The sequence below is a fragment of the Nycticebus coucang genome, chromosome 2, assembly GCF_027406575.1.
Source record: "Nycticebus coucang isolate mNycCou1 chromosome 2, mNycCou1.pri, whole genome shotgun sequence".
NCBI lineage: Eukaryota > Metazoa > Chordata > Mammalia > Primates > Lorisidae > Nycticebus > Nycticebus coucang.
In genome coordinates this window covers 133,477,692-133,503,046 of record NC_069781.1, presented here as the reverse complement: position 1 = coordinate 133,503,046, position 25,355 = coordinate 133,477,692, and the positions used below count along the sequence as shown (strand labels likewise).

Below are 25,355 nucleotides of genomic sequence, written 5' to 3'. Positions count from 1 at the left end.
GCCTCCCACAGTGCTATGATTACAGGTGTGAGCCATTGCACCCAGCCTCTCAAAAATGTTTATTTTTTTTTTTTTTTTTTTTTTTTTTTTGTAGAGACAGAGTCTCACTTTATGGCCCTCGGTAGAGTGCCGTGGCCTCACACAATGTTTATTATTTTTTTTAATTTTTATTTATTTATTTCTTTTGGCCGGGGCTGGGTTTGAACCTGCCACCTCCAGCATATGGGGGCGGTGCCTTACTCCTTTGAGCCACAGGCACCGCCTATTTATTTATTTTAGGCAGAGTCTCACTCTATTGCCCTGTGTAGAGTACCATGGAGTCATCACAGCTCACAGCAACCTCAAACTCCTGGGCTCAAGCAATCCTCCTTCCTCAGCCTCTCCAGAAGCCTGGATTTAGGGCTCTCCTTTGTAAAGATGAAAGGTTATGGTAGTCTGGATCAAGACTTTTCAAAGGAAACATTTATATGCTTAATCCTGGTCTTCTACATGTTTTAATATATTTTTTAAAACCTGGTAGAACTTCTTACAAGCATATTATATTTGCTTCTATTAGCATTTAGAAACCCATATTTCACTTGAAGGTTTTTGCAAATTACATTTCTCCCATTTTTAATGATGTTGCATGGAAATACAACAATATGCTAGAATTTATTTTTCTATTTTGAGGCAGAAGAAAAAGTATGTTCTGATTGTTCATATATGAAAAATATACTGTAGCATATATACCTTTAATAATGATAATCTCCCTGAGTTGATTATAAACAGCTCTCCAGCTCTCAAACTTCACCTCAATTCCTGACTAAACATGGGTTTGGTAGAAATCTGCTTATGGTTTACCAATAAAGTGAGAAAGATCTGGTGGGGTTTCCAATTAACCATAAACTTAATTGTATGCTGGCAGTGTGGTACACCTACTATTAAGAGTTAGTGCAGATGTGGGTCCCATTAACAGATCAGTAGCATCTCAGAGGAAGCAATTCTCCCATCACCAGGAAAGGTGAGGAAATCTAGTTTACTGCAGGCTGCAGCTTTTGGAGGTGATATGAAGTGGGCAGGTGAGACGTGTGTAGATGGGCATCTCTGTATACAGATGCCTGACTGAACTCTGACCCCTCGGTCATGCTCTGTGGGTACAATGCTGTCTTCTTCCATCTGGAAGTCCACAACTTGCAGAAAATCCATATGTCCTGTTTCATTTCAGGAAGAGTTCTGCCATCGGCATTGTCCAGGGGTGCCTGTGGGTAGCATCTGGGCATGGAGGCACGGAGGCCTCCCACTTCACTTGGTTTCTGGGTCCTGTGTTCTAGAACAGGTTGTGCTTTTCAGAGCCTGAATCCAAGGCCCTCCTTAAAGCTTGTAGGTGCCACTTTGAAGGCTTTTTTGACTTTATACCTCCCTTTTTGCTTTTCAAGAAAAATGAGACTTTTCATGTCATTGTAGTCTCCTTACCATATTAGATTTGCTGCAGCAACAACCCAAAAGCTCTGGGACCTTCAGTAAACACTTAACTTTTCACTCCCATGTCAGCAGCACTAGAGTACTGCTGTGGCTCCCTCCATGAATCTTCTCTTTTAGCAGCTGAATCTGAAGGGGTACCCTCTGTTTGGGAGATGGTATGCTCACAGCAGAAGGAGAAGTATGAGAGTTTCTGCTCATAAGCACTGGCCAGAGCAAGTCACAGGGCCCAATCAACTTTTTGTCAGCCATCTGCCCCTGGCTGCAACTGTCGGGTGAAGTGGTGTGGACAACAGACAGTGCCTAATTGAGACCTAAGCCACATGAGGTGGGGGTGGGGGGTGAGGGGGATTTCCCTCAATCCCAGGAAGCCCCAACAGCGATGCTGCCCCTCTGACAGCACAAGGCTGTGCAGGGCAGGCCCACCTGTAACCTATGCAATGCTTCCCAGCATCCCATCTCCTGGACGTCCAGCCTCCTTCCAAATGCCCTGGTGTTCTAGGGAGAGGATAGCTCCACATAATGTATTCTCATTGATTTTTTCAACAAGCCCATGAGGAAGTTATCATTTTTAGTATATAGTCAAGGAAGATGAAGTAACTTGTTACTGTGTGGAAGATTCTGAATTTAAACTGTTTCTCTGACTCCAAATCATTTCTTCTTTGAATGGCAGTGTGGAATGTTAAAATTCCTGCATGTACTCTGTGGATATAACTAGGTAAGAAACTGTATGTGGAAAAAGTTGAAAAGGAACAGAAAAAATGAAGTACTTGGCCTTCAAGGTAGTGGAGTTTTATTTTTGTGTTTTAAAGTTAACTAAATAAATACATTTTTAAATAACAGAATCTTAGCTCTTAGCAAGCAAGAGATTGGAAGCCGATAGGAATAGGAGAATCTCTTTGTCAATAGTGTTTTGGGGCCCAAGATACTCAGGCCACCACAGTGTTTGACAGGCCTCTTCATTCTAAAGCCTCCACAGTCCTTTGCTGTTTGAACAACTGCTCTAACTCCCTTGACGAGCAAGGGCAGGCTCCTGTGGTTGAGAAAGGTGAAGCCAAATACAGTTCGGATTAAGATCAGATACCATAGAGGCAGAGAGTTGCGCTTGGGTAACAGTGAAGAAGAGAAGAAAATACAGAGCATACTCTGTGTACCTGAGTACAAACAGTGGTACAAGATTTGGGCCAGCAGGGTAAGTGCAAAGGAGGCAGCTATAAGTAGAAAATATAAACTTAATAGGAAGTCTAGACATTTCAAGAGCTTTCTGCTTTCTAGATCCCCTTCCAAAGATCCTTAGGCCCCTTATAGGCCTGCCTTTGAGAGCTCAGTGTGGCAATGGGTGTGCTCCTAGATGGAAATTTTATGTTTTCAAGTACATTTAACATTATTGTAGCAAATACAGGGTGGGCATAAAGTATTAAACTATTTTAAATTACACATGAATTTTATGGGCACCTTGTATATGGTGATATTAACAGAGAATCCTCCTTTTTCTTATATCTTGGAACAAAATTACTTTTCTCTTAAAATTATTTCTATCTTGGATAACCAGGTCTCTCATAATAAAAGGTGCTATTGGCATGCATCTTCTTAATTAACAAAACTATTTCTAATTATTTATTTTTGGTATTGTAGCTATTTTTATTTAGATACATTTTTAAGTCATAATTTCTGAAATACTACAGGCGAACATAGTAAAAAATTATTAAATAGTCCATAAGTATTACTGGGGTCCCACAAAACTAGACTTATGGAAGGCTGAATTTTATTTTATTTTATTTTATTTTATTTTATTTTATTTTATTTTATTTTATTTTTTATTCATTTATTTATTTTTTTTGAGACAGAGCCTCAAGCTGTTGCCCTGGGTAGAGTGCTGTGGCATCACAGCTCACAGCCCCCTCCAATTCCTGGACTCAACCATTTCTCCCGCCTCCACCTCCCGAGTTTCTGGAACTACAAGCGCCTGCCACAACACCCAGCTATTTTTTGGTTGCAGCTTTCATTGTTGTTTGGCAGGCTCGGGCTGGATTCAAACCCGCCAGCTCAGGTGTATGTGGCTGGTGCCTTAGCCGCTTGAGCCACAGGCACCAAGCCTAACTTGAATTTTAAAGGGAAGAATAGACTAAAGATTATGTATTATTTGCCCCAACCAATAAGGTAGTTATTTTCTCAAGGAAAACTTTTAATGATTTAAAATGTAACAAGAGTCAGGCCCGGTGCCGTGGTTCACTCACTCCTGTAATCCCAGCACTCTGGAAAGCCAAGGCAGATGGATTGCTTGAGCTCAGAATTTGAAGACTAATGTGAGCAATAGCAAGACCCCATCTCTACTAAAAATAGAAAAGATAGACGGGTGGGTGTAGTGGTGCATGCCTGTAGTCCCAGCTACTCAGGAGGCTGAGGCAGGAGGATCGCTTGAGCCCAGGAGTTTGAGGTTGTGAGCTATGACACCACTCTGTAGAATACCATGGCATCACAGCTAACAGCAACCTCAAACTCTTGGGCTTGACCAATTCTCTCACCCCAGCCTCTTAAGTAGCTGGGACTACAGGTGCCTGTCACGATGCCTGGCTTGTTTTTGTATTTTTAGTAGAGACAGGGTCTCCCACTAGCTCAGGATCATCTTGAACTCCTGAGCTCAGGCAATCCACCTTCCTCGGCCTCCCAGGGTACTGGGATTACAGACATGAGCCACTGTGCCTGGCCTGTAATTTTCAGATGTGCTTAGAAACCAATCTAAAGATATTTTTGAGTTTCAAGTCATTCAAATTTTAGAAATGAGAAGCGTAAGAGTCCTGCATCAACATCAATTTATTATCAGATTTTAGACTTGAACTCTATTTTGAAAAATTTCAATTCTTGCAAGAACAGTGAATCTGTACATATCTTTCACCTAAATTCACTAATTGTTAGCATTTTGCTCAATTTTCTTTTGTTTTCTGTCTCTTAATGTGTGTGTTTACACATACAGCATGTTTACTTATTTTCTGTGCCTCCTAAGAACAAGGAATTCTTTTATGTAACAGCAACCTTACTGTAATGATCAAATTAAGGAAATTTAAAATTGATACAGGATTTCTACTATATAGATACTATTCAAAATTTGCTAGTTATGTACAGCATACCATATTTCCTTCATCTCCTTTATTTTTGGAGACAGAGTCTCACTGTGTCGCCCTGGGTAGAGTGCTATGGCATCACAGCTCATAGCAACCTCAAGGTCTTGGGCATAAGCGATTCTCTTGCCTCAGCCTCCCAAGTAGCTGAGACTATAGGTGCCCTCCACAATTCCTGGCTATTTTTTGGTTGTAGTTGTCGTTGTTTGGCAGACCTGGGTTGGATTCAAACCTGCCATCTCCTTTTTTTAAAATTTCAAATTAATATGAGGGATCAAACAACTAGGTTTCAGTGTTTGCATTTGTTAGGTAAGGTCTCTGTTGTAGTTGTGTCTTGGCCCCAGGAGGTGTGCCACATACCCTTAGATTGTGCCCATTAGGTGGGAACACACCACTCTCCCTCTCTGCTCCCCAATTTGAATTGAGTTTTTTTCTTGTGTAGGTGTGTATTATTGTCTGCTGGTTTTATATTAGTATTGCGTACATTGGACACTCGGTTTTCCATTATTGTGATACTTTACTAAGAAGCATATGCTTCAATGCCATCTGGGTTAATACAACAGATGTGAAGTCTCCATCTTCTTTTGGCTGGATAGTATTTCATGGTATACATATGCCATAGTTTATCCATAGGTTGATGGGCACTTGGGTTGATTCCTTCTCTTGGTGATTGTGAATTAAGCTATGATAAACAATCTAGTGCAAATGTCCTTATGATAAAATGATTTTTTTTCTTCTGGATACATACCTATTAATGGGATTGCAGGATCAATTTCATCTCCTTTAACTTGAATATTTCCTTAGGTTTTTCTCTTTTTTTGATCTGTTATGATTTATATTTTGGGAGAGGGCAGGCCAGTTATTTTGTAGTCCCTCACTTTGGTTTTATCTGACAGTTCAGCATTTCCATTCAGGTTATGTGTCTTTGGGAGAGTTACCACTGTATGTGATAAGAGATGCTGGCCAGGTGTGCTGGCTCATGCCTATAATTCCTACACTCTGGAAGGCTGATGTAGGTGGGTCCTTTGAGCTCAGGAGTTCGAGACCAGCCTGAGCAAATCCTGTCTCTAAAAGTAGCCAGGCATAGTGGCCGGCGCCTATAGTCCCAGCTATTCAGGAGGCTGAGACAGGAGAATCACTTGAACCCAGGAGTTTGAGGTTACTGTGAGCTATGACACTATGGTATTCTACCCAGGGGAACAGAATATGAGACTCTGTCTCAGGAAAAAAGATAAGGTATGCTGTGTCCTCATTTTCCATCATGCCAGAAAGCACCTGGTATCAGTTTACCTCATTATTTTTTAGGTATTTCAATTTATTATTCTGTAGAACAGTATGTATGCTCTATTGTCTGAGATCTAATCCATCTTGCCTATGTCATAATTGATGTTTTTCTTCCAGCCTATAAGTTGTTCCTCACTAAGGTCTTTTATTTTGTGTATTTATAGATTTGGATTATAAAAACAGATTGGAACTGGTAAATTAAATCAACTCAGATATTTTATTAGCCTAATTAGGAGAAATAGGAGTAATTCCCAAATCCAATATGAAGAAATCCACATTTAACAAAGAAATAGGCTCAGCGCCTGTGGCCCAAGCGGCTAAGGCGCCAGCCACATACACCTGAGCTGGCGGGTTTGAATCCAGCCTGGCCCGCCGAACAGCAATGATGGCTGCAACCAAAAAATAGCTGGGTGTTGTGGCAGGCGCCTGTAGTCCCAGCTACTTGGGAGACAGAGGCAGGAGACTCACTTGAGCCCAGGAGTTGGAGGTTGCTGTGAGCTGTGATGCCATGGCACTCTACCCAGGGCGACAGCAAACAAACAAAAAAAAAAAAAAAAGAAATATTAGGTTTTAGTAAAGGAATCTCCTATGTAAAAACATAATCTGTCATAGGAGTCCTTTCAGAGTAAGCTACCTCTTCTATATGATTCAATGTATGTAAAAGAAACTCTCAAATTATAAGTGTATAAGGTAACAGATATGTTAATTAGTTTGATTTAATCATTTCACTGTATCATGTATATCAAAATACGACATTGTACACTGTAAATACATACAATTTTAATTTGTCAGTTATATCTTAATAAAGCTGGAGGGAATCTGTTTTCATGTATTTGACAAACACATCTATTATATAACTAACACACAGCCTCTATAGCTGACCACCTCCCTGCACTGACCACCTTATTAATTTTCATGGCCTAGTTTTCATAGACTAGATGTACACTACGTGTGGTGAAGTGGTCTGGGAATAAGGATCAAAAATACGAGCGTGACTGGGCGCAGTGGCTCACACCTGTAATCCCAGCACTTGGGAGGCCAAGATGGGTGGATTGCCTGAGCTCACAGGTTCAAGACCAGTCTGAGCCAGAGTGAGACCTCATCTCAAAAAATAATAGCCAGGCATTGTGGCAGGTACCTGTAGCCTACTTGGGAGACTGAGGGAAGAGAATCACTTAACCCCATGAGTTTGAGGTTGCTGTGAGCTATGATGCCACAGCACTCTACCAAGGGTGACAAAGTGAGACTCTATCTTAAAAAAAAAAAAAAAGAATAAAGAAAAACACAGAAATATGAGCATTGCTCATCCTCAGCTCCAGCCTGTTACCACCATGTGAGGACCTGGGGCCAGTGTGACCAGGATGCTCTGATTCTTCCCTACAGGCCTCAAATCTGAATTCTTACTTTTTTCTCTCTTTTTTTTTAAAATTCAGATTAATATGAGGTATAAACCATTAGGTTACAGTGTTTGCGTTTGTTAGGTATCAGATCTGAATTTTTAAATATTGTGAATTCAATAAAAAAATTTTAAAAGACACTGTAGAAAAAATAGTTATCTCATGGTTTGCCAGTTTGTTTCTATCTTAAACGTCTCCCCTTTACCTTTCAAGTGTACTACCTGGGATTTTGTATGAGTCCATCATAGTGCCCCAATTCCCCACCTCTTAACTGTGACAGCTTTGCTCTTACCACATTAAAGACTATTTTAAATTTTTCTGTTATTATTATGCAGAAACAGCATCATGTGCTGCATTATTTAGTGACCTTGACTCAAGGCACACTAAAATCTGATAGTAAAATTACAGTCTGCCCTTTGATTTTGAGCTGTTATCAGCTATTTTGAAGGTGAACAGCAGTGTGTTCGAAGCCAACTCTTCTCTGCCCTTCTCTTCACAGCCGTCGCCCCACCTCACCGACAGCCTACGGGGCACCCGACACCACGGGCTGGTAGAGAGGCCATCCCGGAGCCGCTTCCACCCCCTGCACCGACGGTCTGGGGATAAGCCAGGACGACAAATATCCTTTTTCACTGTCTGAAAGAATGAGTTTATAAAACCTGTGAAAGGTTTTCAGGTTTATCTTGCCTGAATTCTGCTTTGGCCTTAAAATCATCATTTTATCCAATGAATGGAGGCAGTAAAAACAAATGGGTTGGAAACTAGAAAGCTCTGTAGTGGAAATTTGGAAAGATTGCTGTTTGTTTACTTTACAGAAACATTAGTAAACTTCAGTTTGATGAGATAACTGAACATAAATAGCATGCAGGTCAGCATTTTCTTCAGAAATCAACAAAATCAGATTAAACCTGACATTGAATCGGGTTAGAGATTTAGTCTGTCTAGCAAACATGGATGTGCAGATATGGGGTTTGTTTGTATTTCTGTTCACATGCTGACCTGCTTTTTGGAACTTACAGAAGTGTCATATGATTTTCTACTTGTAGAGTTTCAAACTCCACAACTAAAATATAAACCTAGTAGTCAGGAAAATCTTACACAGCAGTGTACACTCACACCAAACTCTGCTTTTGTAGAAATAAAAAAGAGGAGATGATGAACTCAATTTTTGATCAGTACTGTTGAGGGGTGGAAGGGCTTGGGGGTGGGTGCCAGTGTGTGACCAGTGTTGTGCTGAGGGCTCTAGGGAACACAGAACTGAGCTGGATTTTGTGGGTGAGGACACACAAGTGTGCCAGGAGGGCCTGCGCTTTTTTTTTCTTTTTGACATAATCAACACTCACAAGCTAGAGGACCTGTGTTTGTACATCTCTGTGATGTATAGAGAGGTGGGGAAAAGGTCATGCATCTTGCCGCAGAGCCAACTCCTGGCAGTGGTGGTGGAGCTAGCTTCACTGGCCAGGAAACGGGAAGTGGGGGTACACCCACATCTACTATGTACCTGCCCATGCCAGGTACTGTGCAGGCTGATTTATGTATCATTTGGTCCTCAAAACTGCTGACTCGTTTATTTCTCTAAACGCCCTCCCCCTGCTTTTTCTGGTGAGGAGACTGAGTGTCACAGTAACTTGCTCACGATTCCACTGCTGTGGTGGTTTGGATACTGGATTCAATCCAGGCCACACCTGCACCCCTGCCCGTAGCCCCTCAGGCTGTGTGTGTCCATCAATGGTATAGGAGATGCCCCTATGAGGGGCACAAAGAGGAGACCCTGACTTTTCTTGTTTTTGTGCTGCTTGCAGTTTTTAATTTATTTGGAAGCAAGGATAATAATGCCAAGGACCGGCTCGGCGCCCGTAGCACAGTGGTTATGGCACCAGCCACATACACCGAGGGTGGTGGGTTCAAACCCGGCCCAGGCCAGTTAAACAACTGCAACAACAACAACAAAAAGCTGGGTGTTGTAGCAGGTGCCTGTAGTCCCAGCTACTCAGGAGGCTGAGGTAAGAGAATTGCTTAAGCCCAAGAATTTGAGGTTGCTGTGAGCTGTGATGCCATGACACTCTACCAAGGGCATAGGACTGTCTCAAAAGAATAATAATAATAATAATAATGCCAGGGGCTGTCTGTTTCTCCCTCAGGGAAATACCACATGTGGTCCACAAAGGTACCCTGACTACTTTTCTGTATAATGTGTCTATTATGAAGGAAAGGGAAAATGATAAATGATCTTGAGAATTCTTTTCTGGAATGTCTGATAACTTTGACATAGAATGAAAAAGGTAAGTGGGAATTGAGGCAATTCTTCAGCTAATTTGCACGTGTTAAAGTAGTAAATCACATCATTGTCCAAATTGCTTGGAATTTTCGAGCTAAATACTTCAAGTTTCTTTGCTTGATTTAACTATACATATACAAGAACATCTACGTGTATGTATATATTGTTAAATATGTGTTTACTTTCTCAATTTCCTCTTGTCAGTGCTCTCATGTCTATGTATTATGTTATACATTATATGTGTGCATATATATGTGTGTATATGCACATGTGGCCACCTCCAATAGTTTTTGAAGCAAGTATAGTATAAATAATATGTGTACACATAGCTTTATTAACCCAAGAATAGAAGAGGAGAGAACTGAAGAAAAGAGAAAGAAGAGAATGTTAACTGACTTAAAAATGTTATTAAGCAGCTGGTAGTGGTCAGGCACCGTCATAGACGCCGTAGCTGCACCTTTGGTGGACTCACACAGCATGGCCCTGCCCTTCAGTTGCGCACACCATGTAGGTCAGTGGGAGAAGCGGCTTAGCAGACAAGTGGCTGCAGCATGGTGTGGCGTCTGTGGCCGAGGTATCACAGGGCCTATGTGAGCCCATCAAAGATGCAGCAGCTTCAGCCAGTCTTGGGGGAACAAAAGAGGCAACCTCAGGCGAAATCTGAGGTGTGCAGAAGTAATGGGGTCATGTACTCATTCAGCTTGTCTTTACAGAGCTCCTTTCTGGTGCCAGGCCTTACCCAGGTGTTGGGGACTTCGAACAAGGAAGACGTAGTCCCTGCTTTTTCACATTTACAGTCTGGTGGGAGGAGACAGGCAACAAACAGGCAAAAAGCAATTAAAGGAAATGATTTCAAATGGTAGGAAGTGATGTACAGAGGGCACCAAAAACATATAAACACATTTTAGAAAGGAAAAACTGTATTAAATTTGTAACACTCAAGTCATGTTTGACTACTGCAATTACAAGAGGTCCTTGACATGATTTAATTCATCTTTTGTTATTAGTACATACTGATTATTATAATTTTAATATAGTTTTTGCTTTCTTAAAATGTGTGTACATTTTTGGTACCCTCTGTATAAGACAGTAAAGTAGCTAGAGGGTACATTCCAGGCAGAGGGAACAGAATGTGCAAAGTCCCAGGAAGGGAGACTGGGACTGAGTGTTCAGGGGATCCTGTGTCTTTGCAGGGCATGTATCACGGATTATGACCTAACTGTATACCTGCGTCAACTTGTGAGAGCATCCACAAAGCTAGCCAGATCCTAAGGGAAGAAAAAGCAAATACCAAATTGACATACAGATAAATAAAAGCTGACAGCAGGGGCCTCCCACAGACAGGAGGAGTCTAACTCACTGCCTGTGAGCCAGAATCTGTAGTCTTGTCTTAAGCCCCAAACTGGGGTCCTAGACTGGGCATCTGATTCAAAGAATGTCAAGTGGCCTCAGGTTGCCCCTGGATGAAGCAGTCTCTTGAGCAATCAAGGGACCATGAGCTCCTAGTAAAAGATAAACATGGGATGATTTTATATTGAAGGTGTTAATCTGTTCAGGAGAAGCTGGAGGGGGCTTATTCCCTCTGTGCCCTCACATCCTTCATCCTGTGGGTTGCAAAATAATTCACTTAAAATTGTTGCCTTTTACATTTATCTATTACCTTTTAAATGACGATTTCATAATTTGAAAGTGTGGATCTTTGTTAGAACAAAAAGAAAAGTATTCAGGACTCTTATTACAGCTATTTCTTGGCATGGGTGTTAATTTAGGGTTGTCAAACTGGCTTGGACAAAGGTTCAGTCCGATGATACAGTGATCTCAAATAAAGCAAACATTGTCTAACAAACATTCCAGCTTCCTCACAGATTGGGCAGTGCAGCCAGCCTGGCTCTGGCCCAGGAGAGTCCTGCTGCAGTGGGCAGCCACAGTGCAGAAAAGGCCTGGGTAGTGAGCAGCCACAGAGTAGGGAAGGCCTGGGTAGTGGGCAGCCACAATGCAGAGAAGGATGGGGCAGCGAGTGGCCACAGTGCAGAGAAGGCCTGGGGAGTGGGTGGCCACAGTGCAGAGAAGGCCGGGACAGCCGGTGGCCACAGTGCAGAGACAGCCAGGCAGTGGGCTGTGCTGTTGGCCTAGGCAGCACCACAGCAAAGACCAGGGTGCTGCCCAGCCCAAGCTCCAGGCCAGTGGAAGAGAGGGCTTCCTAGGCTTACTCCTGGCTGGGGGCTTCTCTAGAAGCTTCTCTGCTTTTCTGCAGCTTCCCTGTCCATCAGTAGCAGCTATTTTCACCCCTCAGTCAGGGCAGCAGACGTGCTGTGTCCCAAAACCATCTTATTGAATTCCTAAACTATTTATATAAATTTATAGCAAATTAAGTATTTTCTCAAACCTGTGGGTAATACATTGAGAAAGAAGGGGACATGCTAAAGAATCATAGGAAATACTATTTCTAAAGGAGATATATTTTGTTGTTGTTGTTGTTTGTTTGTTTTTAGGAGATGTATTTTTGAAAGGGGAAAAAAAAAACATGTTTAGAGAAGTTTCCCTACAAAGTCGAGCCTCATAGGAACAGGCATGAAGAGATGCTTTCAAAACCTGCCAGAGTAGGTAAGGAATGTGATTCTCCCCTCTGGAATGAGCCTTACTTTGTTTCATTTCATCACAATGAGAAGAAAATTTCAGGTTACTATTTCTTTGAAATTCACGGCCTATTAGATTTGAGAGGCACCATATCCCTGTCTCTCGTGGGGCCTTACGGTATCTGCTTACAGAGGATATTAGATCTGGGAAGAACTTATCTTTAATCCAGGGTTTCCAAAACTTACGTGATCACAAAACCCAACTTTTTCCTAACACTCATATTATCTTGAAGGACAAGATGCCGCTCACGTGCTGAGGGAAACAGGATGCAGAGACTCAAGCACCTCCTGCTCACATGCCCTACAGTTCAACTTCACAGTATACCCTGGGGGATATATGTAGTTGGGGTAAAGGGACTAGAGAAAATAGAGTGATAGTGAAGATGTGGCTGAGAATCAGGAAGGAGCCAAATTGTGGCCAATTTTCTGTATTAAATCTGACCTTGGTGATTGTGTTCTGTGAGCACGCTGAGTGCAGTTATCCAGCCAGCAGCAGATCACAGCCTAGGAGAGAAAATGACCAGGCCCCAAGCTGCCTCTAGAAAGTAGTCCCCAAGACCTGCCCAGTACACCTGCTATGGGGGACAGGAAGCCAAGAGAGGAGCCCTGGGCCTGCCCCTGCAGTACAGAGGCAGAGTGGAGCCTGTTTTTCAGCTTCTGTGGCTCAGTAATCCCACCCACGGGGAATGGGCTAGCAGATATCCTCCCTTATTAACAGAAAGAAGAGCTACTCCTCTTCCTTTGGGGAGGAGTGAGTAAGAGCTGTTGCTCTAACACTCCAGAGGTGACTGCCCTCATTGATGGCCTGACGCATGGGAAGAAGGGCAACTGGCTAGGGTAACTGGGGCCCTAACTTGAGCATCTAGATAGATGGTGCCCTCATTAAATACAATGGACTATAAGAAAAGGAACAGGTGCAGGCAGGAGAGGATATGGGGTGATTAGTTAGATTTTAGGTGGAATTTAAGGTGTGTGGGGTACTTCTGGTGGAGAACCCAAGTAGGCAGCTGGAAATAGGCATTTGGAGGTATAGGTCTGTGAGTTAAGCCCCATGGGACTGGCCAAGCAAGCCTGTAGGGCAGGGTTCTCCCCCAGCAAGGTAGATGCTCCTGGCGTCTCCAGCCTCTTCCTGCTCCCCCATTCCTGGTACTCAGGGATTCTGAGCAAGGCATCTTGGCCCTCTGAGAACAGTAGGAGGATGGGGGCCTGTGCTATGAGGCCATAGGACCCCAGGGAGACTTCAGGAAGGAAGAAAGGGAGGAAGAGCTAGCAAAGGGGCTGAAAGGGAGTGAGCAGAGGGCCAGAAAGAGGCCTATGACAGTGTGGGCATGTCTTTAAACTTTAGTTTCTATTTCCATCCTTTGCACCTATCTCTTCTTTGTTTATTCTTTTTGTTATCCCTCCTCTTGTTTTCTCTCTAACCCTCCTTTTTAATGTGGAAATATTCCTTGACCCAAAGGCTTAACTAAGCTTAACTAACAAAGGAGCTATGTGGTTTTTTAAAAAACCCTGTTGTCTGTGTGTTGTCTGCCATCCAGCACCCAGCAAGCACTAAGCATGTTTTTAACAAATGGTAAACTCAAGTTTGCAAATCAGGGTGTCTTCTCTGTCTAGGCTGTTCTCCAGTGCTGTGGGGTGATCAGAGCCATCTGAATTGTCAGGAGCACAGATGACCCTTGTCCAGGTCTTCCTGTGTCAAGCTTAAGCTTTTTAGTAGTTTTCTTCATGCTCACAGTTCTTGGGTTTTAAAATACCCATTAAATTAGATGAGACAGTAAGAATTGAGAGAACTCAGAGGTTAGATCTTTAAGTTTTGTCTCAGCCTAATTATGCCAAAAATTTTAGGAACTTACTATATTTTCATGGGGTGAATATTAGGAATGTAAAAATGCTAACTTACACCTCAACACGGATGCAGTGACTTTGGCCCTGGCATCACTGTTACACTGCCCATTGTGGTCTGCGTTAACAGTGCTATGCAGTTGGACTAATCACCATGAAGATGTCGGTGTACTGAGGAAAAGAAGGAACTTCTGCTTCATGAAATTAAGGTTTTCTAGGCAAGGAGCTGCCTGTAATCCTAGCATTCTGGGAGGCCAAGGCAGGTGGATTGCCTGAGCTCATGGGTTTGAGACCAGCCTGAGCCAGAGCAAGACCTTGTCTCTAAAAATAGCCAGGCATTGTGGTGGGTACCTTGGAGTCCCAGCTACTTGGGAGGCTGAGGCAAGAGAATCATTTGAGCCCAAGAGTTTGAGGTTGCTGTGGGTGACAAAGCAAGACTCTGTCTCCAAAAAAATAAAATAAGGTTTTCTAGGTAGAAGAGAGAAAAGCAGAAAGCCATGGGCTGTGAGACTTGACAGAATCTTCTTCATCCCTCCCAGGTGTTATGTCTTCCTATTTCCTCTCCCACTGCTCCTGTGGTCTATTCTAATCTGCACCCCACATACATTAAGCCTGATAATGTAGAAGAAATGTCTCTCTCTGGAAAGTATCTCTTGTATTGTATTGATTTAGGGTCAGATTAAGAGATAAGATAATGAAGCCATGTCGAGGGAAACCAAGGTCCATGTTTCTGCTTTATTGGGCACCTGGTGATGGTCCACTGCTCCCTAACAGGCAGTGGGGCTTAGCAGGGAGCTCCTGGTCTTTGGAGTTGATGAGGTGTGAGTCCCAAGCCTGATCTGCCATACCAGCTGTCTGATCTTGTATTTCTCAACTCTTCCAGAACTGAGCCTCAGTTTCTTTAGCAATAAAATGGGGATGATGTCATCTGCCTCCTACAATTGTTAAGATTAAATCAGAGTGTGAATTTGGCACCTGCCTGGCACAAAGCGGCTTAGATGTCCATTTTCAAATTTTTGTCTTTATGTATGTTCTTCATTATTTCTACCTTAAGAAATAAGGATTTTGTGTTAAGAGTATTATTAGTAATTGCCAGATTCATATTTTATCCAATCAGTGATACAGGACACAAAAAGGTAAGCCAGGCTTTCAAGGAGGCCGTGTTCCATATTCCACAGCAGAGGAGAGGAGCTGGCATTAGAAAGACAAAGTAGCAGGAAAACACAGGATGTCTGTGGAGCTCAGATAGCTAGGGCGAGGGTGAGGGCAGGGGACTGTGTCTACCCAGATTGTAGAGCTCCAGATCACCAAGCCAGTACAATTCGATTTTGCCTTTTAGGCTAAAGAGAATCATTAAAGAATTTTTAGCAGGAGAATAATATGATTTAAAACAACTATTCTGTGGGTGCAGTTAACTCAGATAATGAAAATAGTACATGTCTGTAGTCCCAGCTACTTGGGAGGCTGAGGCAGGAAAATCCTGACCCCAGGAGTTGGAGGTTGCAGTAATCTAGGATTGCACCACTATACTGCAGCCTGGGCGACAGATGGACCCCATCTCTAAAAAGATAAATTTAGGACCGGTGCAGTGGCCTATAATCCTAGCACTCTAGGAGGCCAAGGCAGGTGGATTGCTTGAGTTCCTTGGTTTAAGACCAGCCTGAGCCACAGAAAGACCCCATTTCTACTAAAAATGCAAAAAAATGAGGCAGGAGGATCGCTTGAGCCCAAGAGTTGGAGATTGCTGTGACCTATGATGCTGCCATGGCATTCTACCCAGGGCAACAGCTTGAGACTGTCTCAAAAAAAAAAGAAAAAACGGAAATAATTTCAGAAACAGCTCTCCTGTACTCAGTGTGTGTGGTACAGTATCCCACCTGCTTCTCTGTGCATCTGGAGTGTTCTGAGGTATGCTAGGCCCAGAGAATGATACAGAATTTATAAAGCAGAGCCCCAAGGATGCTGCAAAGGTACTTTTCTCTGCAAATCTAATGCAGCTCTTTTTTGTGTCGACGCATCAGGAACCCACCTTAACTTGAAAAAAGGAAATGTATTGGCTCATGTCTCGGGCAACCCAAGGGTTAGATCTAACAGGTTGCACAGGACCATCGAGGCTATGGTGCCACCTCTGCTTCAACTTCCTGTGTCAACAGGTCTTCTCCAGTGAGAGATACCCGGGCTCAGCACCACACATGGGGCCCCCTTTCGGTCCCCTCTACAGCACTGTCCTTGGTGCTGCTTGTGCCATGAGCCCATTCGCAATACTCACTGTCCCCATGGGGGTGAAGCCCTTGACTGAACACTGTGCCTGAGTCCAGCCCACAACAGAGCAGGGTAGCAACTTGGCCAGGGTTGGAGTGGGAGTGGAGACAGCTCTTGAAAACAAAGATGCTGGGCAGGCAGAAACAAGAAACACCCCACATGACTCATGCTGAGGCAACATTGATCAGAAGATAAAGGAAGTTGATAAGAAAAAGCAAGGGAAGAGCTGGGAAATGTAGATACAACGATAAGAGCCAAGAATATCAGTTTTAATGCTCTCTGATTTCTGCTTTATTCTGCTTCAATTTTCTGTTAATTTGTACTTTTCCTTTATTAAAAATCCTACTTTGATGGTAGTGCTTTTGGAGCCAATTACTCCTCGCAGCCACTGGATGAGAGTTGGCCAAGGTAAGCCATGCTTTAAAAGATATGATAGGATGTATTATTTTAGGTGGTTGCATTTTATTTTACCTGCCTTGAATTTTGTTTTAGAAATTTCTAACATAAAGCCTGGAAACTTGTTTTCTCTTATAAAACTCAAGTCTTGGAGTAGGAGGGTCACTTGAGACCAAAAGTAACAGGCTGCAGTGAGCCATAAACATGCTTGAGAAACCACTACAGTCCTTTCTGGGCAGCACAGCACAGCAAGACCTGTCTCTTAAAAAAAAACAAAATTCATGTCTTTCCTTATTTCCATATATAATGACAAGCTTATATGAAAGTCTAAAATGAAAAATTATTTAAATCTAGATCTTCATGTTTAAAACCAAATGGAAACACATTTGTTATATGTTTGCCAACAGAATGCTCTGATTTGGTAGCCTTATGTTTCGAGATATAGAAAAGTAAGTGCCTTTTCTCAGGTGTACTTAGTAAGCTACTGAAAGAAAGTAAAGACTCTTGAAATGGTAATTTGTGTGGTATATTTGATTTGGGGTCTCTTTTGAGTATTTTTGTAATGAAAGTTACTTTTCTCTGCATTTTTTTTTCTTGCATATACATATGAAAAATGTCAGTTTGGAGAAGGCCTCTTTTTTTTTAATGGGATCTCATTTGATATATCACAGTAGATACCAGAATATAAAATTACCTGGAAAAGACCACTGCACCCATTGTGTGTGTTTTACCATTTTCGGGTCAGATTTAGGAGGCATTGCAGTGTACATATCAAAAATACTTAGCTCTCTGGGTTGAGATTGCTCTCCATCCATTCTCTGGGGATGCTGACTAAGCACTTCCTATGAGTAATGTTGTCCGAATCTTGGAAAGGAAATAAAAATGCTAACAGCTGGCCTCCAAATCTGGGGATCCAAGATTGTAGGATACAGTATTTTATTTCACATCAGAAAAAGACATCTCAAAAAAAATTCAAAATGACATCACATTAAAAAAAGAAGCCATCTTCAAACTGACATTTGTCATATGTATATCCAAGAAAAAAAATGCTTTGTGTTTTCCAGAGCACTAATATGAGTCAGATTAATATTTTCACAACACAGGTGACTATTACAAGTGTATTCCTCTTCGTGGCCATTCATATAGGAATGCAAAATTTTCATATCCAAAATTGCCAAGGTAGTCCACACGCACAGGATGGGTAATAAGGGGTGATTCTCCCACACCTGGGGTGAGACCTTACAGCCCATAGAGAGGAGTCAGCCATGTCAAACAGCATTCAAAGGTGCTTATTTGCCCTTTTCTTGATTCCTTACCGCCAGCTAGTTAATCTTATGCTTATGGGTTTGTACTAGTTTTTGTCCTAGAGATCAGAGGAACGATTAACACTGACAGCAAGGTGGGAGGTGCCCTCGGGTTGTGCAGCAGATGGGTGGAGACACCAGATCACACGTGTCTGAGGCTCTGCTCTGCTCCCTGTGATTGAACTTCTTTTATGTTGTTCTGGTTTTTAAAGGCCTCCTTGGAAAGAAGAGAAGCATCCTGGATTCAAGCTGACATCTGCCCTTAACAGGTACAGGGGCTGTTCCCTAGTGAAGTAGGTTTTAGAGAAGACCAGGCACTTCAATTATTAGAGTGTATTCATGTCAATTGTGTCTGTATGAAGTGTTAAAAACAAACCCTACCAGTTACAAGTGTCTAGAGGAGATAGGACAGCTGCAGGGTAAGAGTACGAGGTCTGGAGGGACTGCCTGGGTTTGCCTTTTACTATGTGACCTTGAGCAGGTTATTTAAATTCTGGTGCCTCCATTAACTCCTGTGAAACATGGAGATAATTGTACCTGTACCAGGGATGGTTGTAAGGATTGAATGGGAAACATAAATGTTCCGTAAACATCAGCATTTGTTGTGACTCCAGGAGTGAGACTTCTACCTAGGTTATTTTTTTCAATCCTGATTACACCCTGCAGGAATGAGTATTATTTTCTGTTCTAAAAGTTTGATGACTTTTCTATGACCCCTTAGAAATTGAAGGAACTAAGTTTTTAAAAAACAAACAAAAAAAAGCCTCTTTTTTATAGTGGGAAATGTTAAAATACATAAAGAGAGGCTCACCCCTGAGCCCACAGTGAGCCTCAGCCCCCAGCGCTTCCCACCCAGACCCACGGGCTACATACAATATTGCACCTGTGACTATCTCTAACCATAAAAGGTTTTTGACCTTTTTATCTTTACAAAACATAACCACAATGCCAGTATCACACTTAAAAATAAGCCCGTAGTGTGACTTAATGCCCAGTCTATATTCATACTGTCCCAGCTGTCTCTCTGCATTTCACTGATACTCTCTTGAATCTCTTTGAATTTATGAAGGGGCTGGAATCTGAGCCCAATTCTCTCTGATTCAAGTGGCTTAATTCAGGTAGTTACCTGGGTCTCTCACCTGGAATGGACCACAAAGATGCATTTTAGACTAATTTGAAGTTGCTCTTAAGTCCTTTTTGTGGTAAACAGTTTGACCCTCAGATGAGATAAATAAATATCTCTAGAAGCCAAGGCTGTGTATAAATTTTATCTATTGATATTAGACATGAAATTGAAAAAAAGAATTTTTTTTTTTTTGAGACAGAATCTCACTATGTTGCCCTTGATAGAGTGCTATGGTGTCACAGCTCACAGCAACCTCAAACTCTTGGGCTTAAAGCGATTCTCTTGCCTCAGCCTCCCAAGTAGTTGGGACTACAGGTGCCTGCCACAACGCCCAGCTATTTTTTGTTGTAGTTGTCATTGTTTAGCAGGCCAGGGCTGGGTTCAAACCCACCACCCCTGGTGTATGTGGCTGACGCTGTAACCACTGAGCTACAGCACCAAGCCAGAAATTGAAAAACTTTTTAAAGATACTTAATGTGTATAAAAATAGCAATAATAACCCATTACATTTAACATAATAATATCTTTTTTAAAAGAAATACAGCTGGCATGGTAGCTCACGCCTGTAATCTTAGCACTCTGGGAGGCCGAGGCAGGTGGATTACTTGAACTTAGGAGTTCAAGACCAGCCTGAGCAAGAGTGAGACCCCCGTCTCTACAAATAGCCAGGTGTTGTAGCATTGGCGGTTGTCCCAGCTATTCGGGAGGCTGAGGCATGAGGATTGCTTGAGCCCAAGAGTTTGAGGTTGCTGTGAGCTATGATGACATCCCACCCCTGTACCAAGGGCAACAGAGTGAGACTCTGTCTCAAAAAAAAAAAAAAAGAGATAAATATATTTTCCAAAACAAAAAATTTACTGTGCATAGTGCCATTGTTGTACCTTTTACAAATCTCATGATAGCAGCAGGACCTTTGCTCATAGAGGCTTCACTTAGCCACTGGGAACCCCAGAAGAGTGCCAGCATGGACATTTAGTATTACTTTGAAGTACTCCTAACCTTGCATTCTCCCTAGGAAGGTCTGAGAGCCTTTTCCCTAGAAAGAGCCATTCTCAGATGAAGAGAGCCTAGCACAGCCTCAGGCCCTTTGGTCACAACCACCTTCTGAGAGAGAGTAGTCAGGTCTTTGTGGGAGCCGGGGCCTTCCTGAAACAGGTCAGCCTGCTCCCAGTACAGAGTACAAATCAAAATCTTCTGGGCTGTGGGGAATGCCCAGAGGTGGTTATTGATGTAAGGGACTTCGGGTAGGTCCTGACCCTCATTTTATGGGTGATTATAAATCAGTTATTCTTGTCTTTTTTCCTGTTGGTGATATTCCGCAAAGAGTATTGCATTTTCACTAAGGAAAAATGGATGTTCAGCCAGACTCTCTCCTCCCTCCTTAGGACCAATTCTGATTCTGCTCTTCACACGAGTGCTCTGAGCACCAAGCCCCAGGACCCCTATGGAGGAGGGGGTCAGTCGGCCTGGCCCACCCCATACATGGGTAAGACACACAGGCTGCACTTTCTTGTTCTGTCTTATAGGAGCTGAGAGAGGAGAAACTCATCGCAGGGGAGACATGTGTGTGGGCGTGGCAGTTAGGATGGGCACAGGGTGGCAGTGCCTCTGCTCAGCTCCCTCCATGGTGCTCTCCCCAGCTGGCATCTCTTGGCCCTCATCCTTTCTCCTCTCCCACGGCACCTGCTCTTTCCTGGGTGCTTAACTATCTTCTGCGTGGACTCTTGTGATAACTTCCTAACCATTCTCCTGAATGCTCAAGTCTTGTGTTCCTTCACTCTGGTTTTATGTTGGGCTCTCTAAGGCCCCTCTTCCCACTTAGGATCTGAGCAAATGGACCTAGAACCAGATGTGACAGATGGAGCTAATATCACCTTTATCACTGATAAGCCCAGGTTGGAGGGAGTGGCTTCTCTGTGTGGGTTTGTGGGCCTGTTATGCCTGAACCCCAGAATGAAGCAGACTCCATGAGGCCAGGAGCATTGACCATGGTGGTTCCCAGGGAGGAGTAGTCAAATAAGCCTGGAGACAGTGACGAGCAGAGCAGATGCCACCGTTGGAGGGAAAGCACAGCCTGGGCAAGAGGAGAGGGACTGGATTGGAGCCAGTCACTGCTTGGTCAGCCGTCTCCTTTTGCTTGGTCAGATCACCACTCTGCCTCCCTTGGGCCAGAGGGGAAGGGAGAGGCCAGGAGTGACAAGGAGGGGGAAAGGCATACACACACCACCTCACACCATCTGCTTCCAGGTTAGACCCAAATTTACCACCCAAGTGCTAACCAGACCTACCTGCTTAGGTTCTGATATCAGCTGAGCTTAGGGTACATCCCAAGTCGTGTGGCAGTGGACTGAACCCAAATCAGATTGCCTGCTCTCCTGCTTAAAACCACCTTAATGCCACCTCCTAACCTCTGGAAGAAAGATTCCAAGTCTCCCATTTTAGAACAATACATGCCTTGCATCTGGCCCCTGCTCATCTCTCTCCCTCTCTTGCTCCCCTGCCTCCCCCATAGCATCTGTGGGTCACTCTAAGACCTCCTAGTACTTCATCTGCTCCAATCTCATCCCTCCTCACTTGCTCTTGGTCAGTACCCTCTCCATCTATAAGCCCTAGGGTGTGCACCCAGGTTCGTATAGCCATCCTTAACCGCCTCCTTCTCAGTTCAGAATCACCTGTGTCCCTCTAACATCCCAAAGCTCCTACCTGCAGACAGGTCTCTTAGTACCTATGACACTTGTCTGCTTTTTTTTTTTTCAGAGACAGAATCTTACTTTATCACCCTTGGTAGAGTGCCATGGCATCACAGCTCCCAACAAACTCCAACTCCTGGATTTAGATGATTCTCTTGCCTCAGCCTCCTGAGTAGCTGTGACTACAGGCGCCTGCCACAACACCTGGCTATTTTTTGTTGCAGTTTGGCCGGGGCTGGGTTTGAACCCACCATCCTCAGTATATAGGGCTGGCGCCCTAGTCACTGAGCCACAGGCAGTTTTTGGCCGGGGCTGTGTTTGAACCCGCCACCTCCAGCATATGGGGCTGGCGCCCTACCCCTTTGAGCCACAGGTGCTGCCCTTGTCTGCTTTTTTATGTGGATGTGCTTTTCTTTCTCTGCCCCATGTAGATTTCTTGAAGGCAGCATTTTTAATGGTCTTATTCTCTGTACCCCTAGCTCAGTGCCTGGTACCAAGGAGCCCTCACTGCTGAAGAGGCAGAGAAGTCACACAAGGGCCCACACATGCAGACACACTCTGGGTGCTGCCATGTAACCTCCACAGGAAGCAAGGCCAGTGCACCCTGTCGCATTCCAAGCCCACCTGTCCAGGGCTCATGATCTGGAAAGAGCAGTTGTCTTGAATTCCCTCTTCTACCTGCAGCACGACTCTCAGACACAGGCAGTTAGGGCTATGTGTTTGGTCTTGAAAGAGGAATAAATAAATCTTTGACCAAGATAATCAGCTTGCTCAAAGTAAATTCAAAAGAAAAAAACTTTTTGGACTATTTACAGTCTAAATAGTCTCTATTCCTTCCAAGGAGAACGTAGATGGTCTTATTTCCTTGCATATGGTGGAGGTGGGATTTAAGACTACATCTGCCTGAATGATAGTTTGCTTGTAAAGTATGCGAGTTCTCAGAGTTGGCTAGGGCATCTCCCCATGTATCCACACATGGGAATATGAGGGGAAAGTTGGCAGTAGTGTTGGAATTGGATATGGGTCCTCTGCCCACTTCTTAAAGGAGGAGGATGTGTGGGAAGAGGGAGTAATTCAGCTTCAGGCTAGGTAGAGATGGGAATATATAAACAAAGCCTAAAAAAAAGCAGAGGTTGTCATCAGTGGGTGCCTGGGAGTGAGTGAGATGGACAGATTACTACCCTGGAACTCCTGCTTTTCTGCCCCTGCCATTCCTTCATTTGTACTATCCCCAGTGCACAGTTTACACTTTTCTAAGAAAGGCCTGAAAGCCTAGAGAGAAGAAGGGAATCACAGATAATTTAATGAGTTTTTCAGGCTTGCATGCAAAGAAAAAAAAGAAAGTGGTTCCCTGAATTGAAATATTCCTGCTAAGAGCACTATAGTCACTGAGCAAAGAGGTGAGAAATGTCAGAAGGTATGAGGATGAATAAGAAAATCTGAAGAAGGTTCGGCACCCATAGCACAGTGGTTACGGTGCCAGTCACATGCACCGTAACCGAAGCTGGCAGTTTTGAACCCAGCCTGGGCCCGCTAAAGAACAATGAGAACTGCGACAAAAAAATATCCAGGTGTTGTGATAGGCACCTGTAGTTCCAACTGTTTGGGGAGGCTGAGGCAAGAGAATGGCTTAAGCCCAAGAGTTTGAGGTTGCTGTGAGTTGTGATGCCAGAGAACTCTACCGAGGGCAACATAGTAAGACTCTGTCTCAAAGAAAAAAAAAGAAAATCTAAAGAATATAAATATTGTTCCAGGTACACAGAGCAGTGAGAAAAGCTGGAAAGAAAGAGCAGGCTTCATTTGAGAGTCACAGAGGCCTCTTCTTTTCAAATTATGGTTAGAGATTGTCGCCATATCTGACACAGAAGACAGCTGACTCCAGCCCAGACATCTGAGCTGCCTGCTCCTGCCGCTGCCTTGCAAGTGTAGGGAACTCAGAAACACAGCCTAATATGGATGTGTTTACATGGGAAAGCGAGTGTGTTTAAAATATTATTCAAGTCTCCAAGGATAGAAATTATTTCTGGAGAATTATATTTGTTGGTGGGAGCTATTTTAAATAGCTTTATGTATTTTCCCCCTGTAATTCATTAAAGTTTTTCATTTTCTTTCCTTTTGGATTTTAAAATATCAGCTAGCTTTGCAAAAAGGTATTTCTTATTATAGGACCAACCAAATAAAGATTTAAAAAGCGGTGGGAAAGTATAGTTTCAACCCAGAAGCAGCAGCCCCTCCTAAACTCAGTGCTATAGGCGCTGTGTGTCGGCAGGAACAGGTGAAGTAGAGTACCTGCTCCTGGCTGGCTAACATGGCAGTAAGCTATGACACATCTGTGAACAGGGGTTTGTGCCCCAAGAACACAAGGCCGTTATTCTGACACATGCTTAGTAATTTTCATAATTGTTCTTGAGTTGCATGACAATTAGTCATAAATATTGAGTAGTTGATATAAATGACAGAAATAAACTTATATGTAACCAAACGAGGTTTTTATAATTTCTCTCTTCTTGTTTAATCCAGACTCTGTAAAGAGAAATGCTGACCATTTCCTTGGTGACACATGCAGTTTAACCATCACTGTACACACACATGCAGACAGGTGCACACCAGACCTGTCTCCAACTCCCCCCTTCTCGTCACCAGTGTGTATAGGAGGACGCTGGGCTGGTCCTGGTCTTTCAGGGTGCAGTCTGGAGCTGAGAGCAGACAACGCATGATGGTTGTAGATGCCAAGTATCACATCTTTGGGGATGGAAATCTTCAGTTCCTCCTTATAGAGGGGAGCTTGGACTTGAGTAACCTTTCTGCCTATAGTAAGCTCTGGCCTGCAGAACTAAGGAGAAGGTTTACAATGCTAGTGTCCCTGAAAGATGTCAGCCTGTCTGTCGCACAGATGGGGTAAAGGGGCCACAGGCAGCACAGCATGCTGGGTCTAGGGAAGCGCAAGGAGAGTGTCACCTGTTCTTTTAGGATACACTCTGGTTAAGGGGTCTTCCCCTTATATTGCCCTGAACTTAACACATGCAGACCACACGAAGAGTTACTTCAGATTTGCTGGGCCTGGGAGCATATGGAAGAAAAATGGCCTTCGTTCTGTCCAGTTAGGAAAAGGTCAGCCCTTAGTGGCTCTGAAGCTGCACGGTTTCCTGGAGCACAGATGCAGCCTTGGTCATTGCTGTCTTAATCCCCTGGGGGACTGATACAAATTAGTTTCCTCTGTTTCCAGATAGCCAACCACAACTCAGTCCTTTTTATTTTTAACCCTTTATTTATAATAGTACCCTGTGATATTTTTTTATTCAGCAGTAAATCCAGGCTTGGACATTTTGATTGTATATTAGCTTAGGTGCTAATGTTGCCACCATCACCATCCTGCTGGCCATCTAAATATAAAACCTCCAGTCATGCTCAGTCACACGTGTGGCTGACCCCTCTTCTCAACTCAGTGGCCGAACACAGATTGCTCTGTCCCTGCAGCGTATCTCAAATCTGCCTCTGATCTTCTGTCCTTAGTGCCCATACCCTGCTTTTTTTCCTTCTTGGCTGAACTGTTACTGTGTTCA

The 25,355-nt window shown here is 43.4% G+C and overlaps 1 protein-coding gene across 2 annotated transcripts in view; it reads left to right on the top strand.

Moving 5' to 3' along the window:
• The window catches only part of CRTC3 (CREB regulated transcription coactivator 3), a 145,754-nt gene that overhangs the window by 60,527 nt on the left and 59,872 nt on the right, over nucleotides 1–25,355 (top strand). For both annotated transcript variants that reach the window (XM_053581942.1, XM_053581941.1), the window contains exons 3-6: nucleotides 7,758–7,877; nucleotides 16,623–16,684; nucleotides 18,189–18,245; nucleotides 20,488–20,588. In XM_053581942.1, the coding sequence (XP_053437917.1) occupies nucleotides 7,758–7,877; nucleotides 16,623–16,684; nucleotides 18,189–18,245; nucleotides 20,488–20,588 (340 nt within the window). The remainder of the gene's footprint in view (nucleotides 1–7,757; nucleotides 7,878–16,622; nucleotides 16,685–18,188; nucleotides 18,246–20,487; nucleotides 20,589–25,355) is intronic.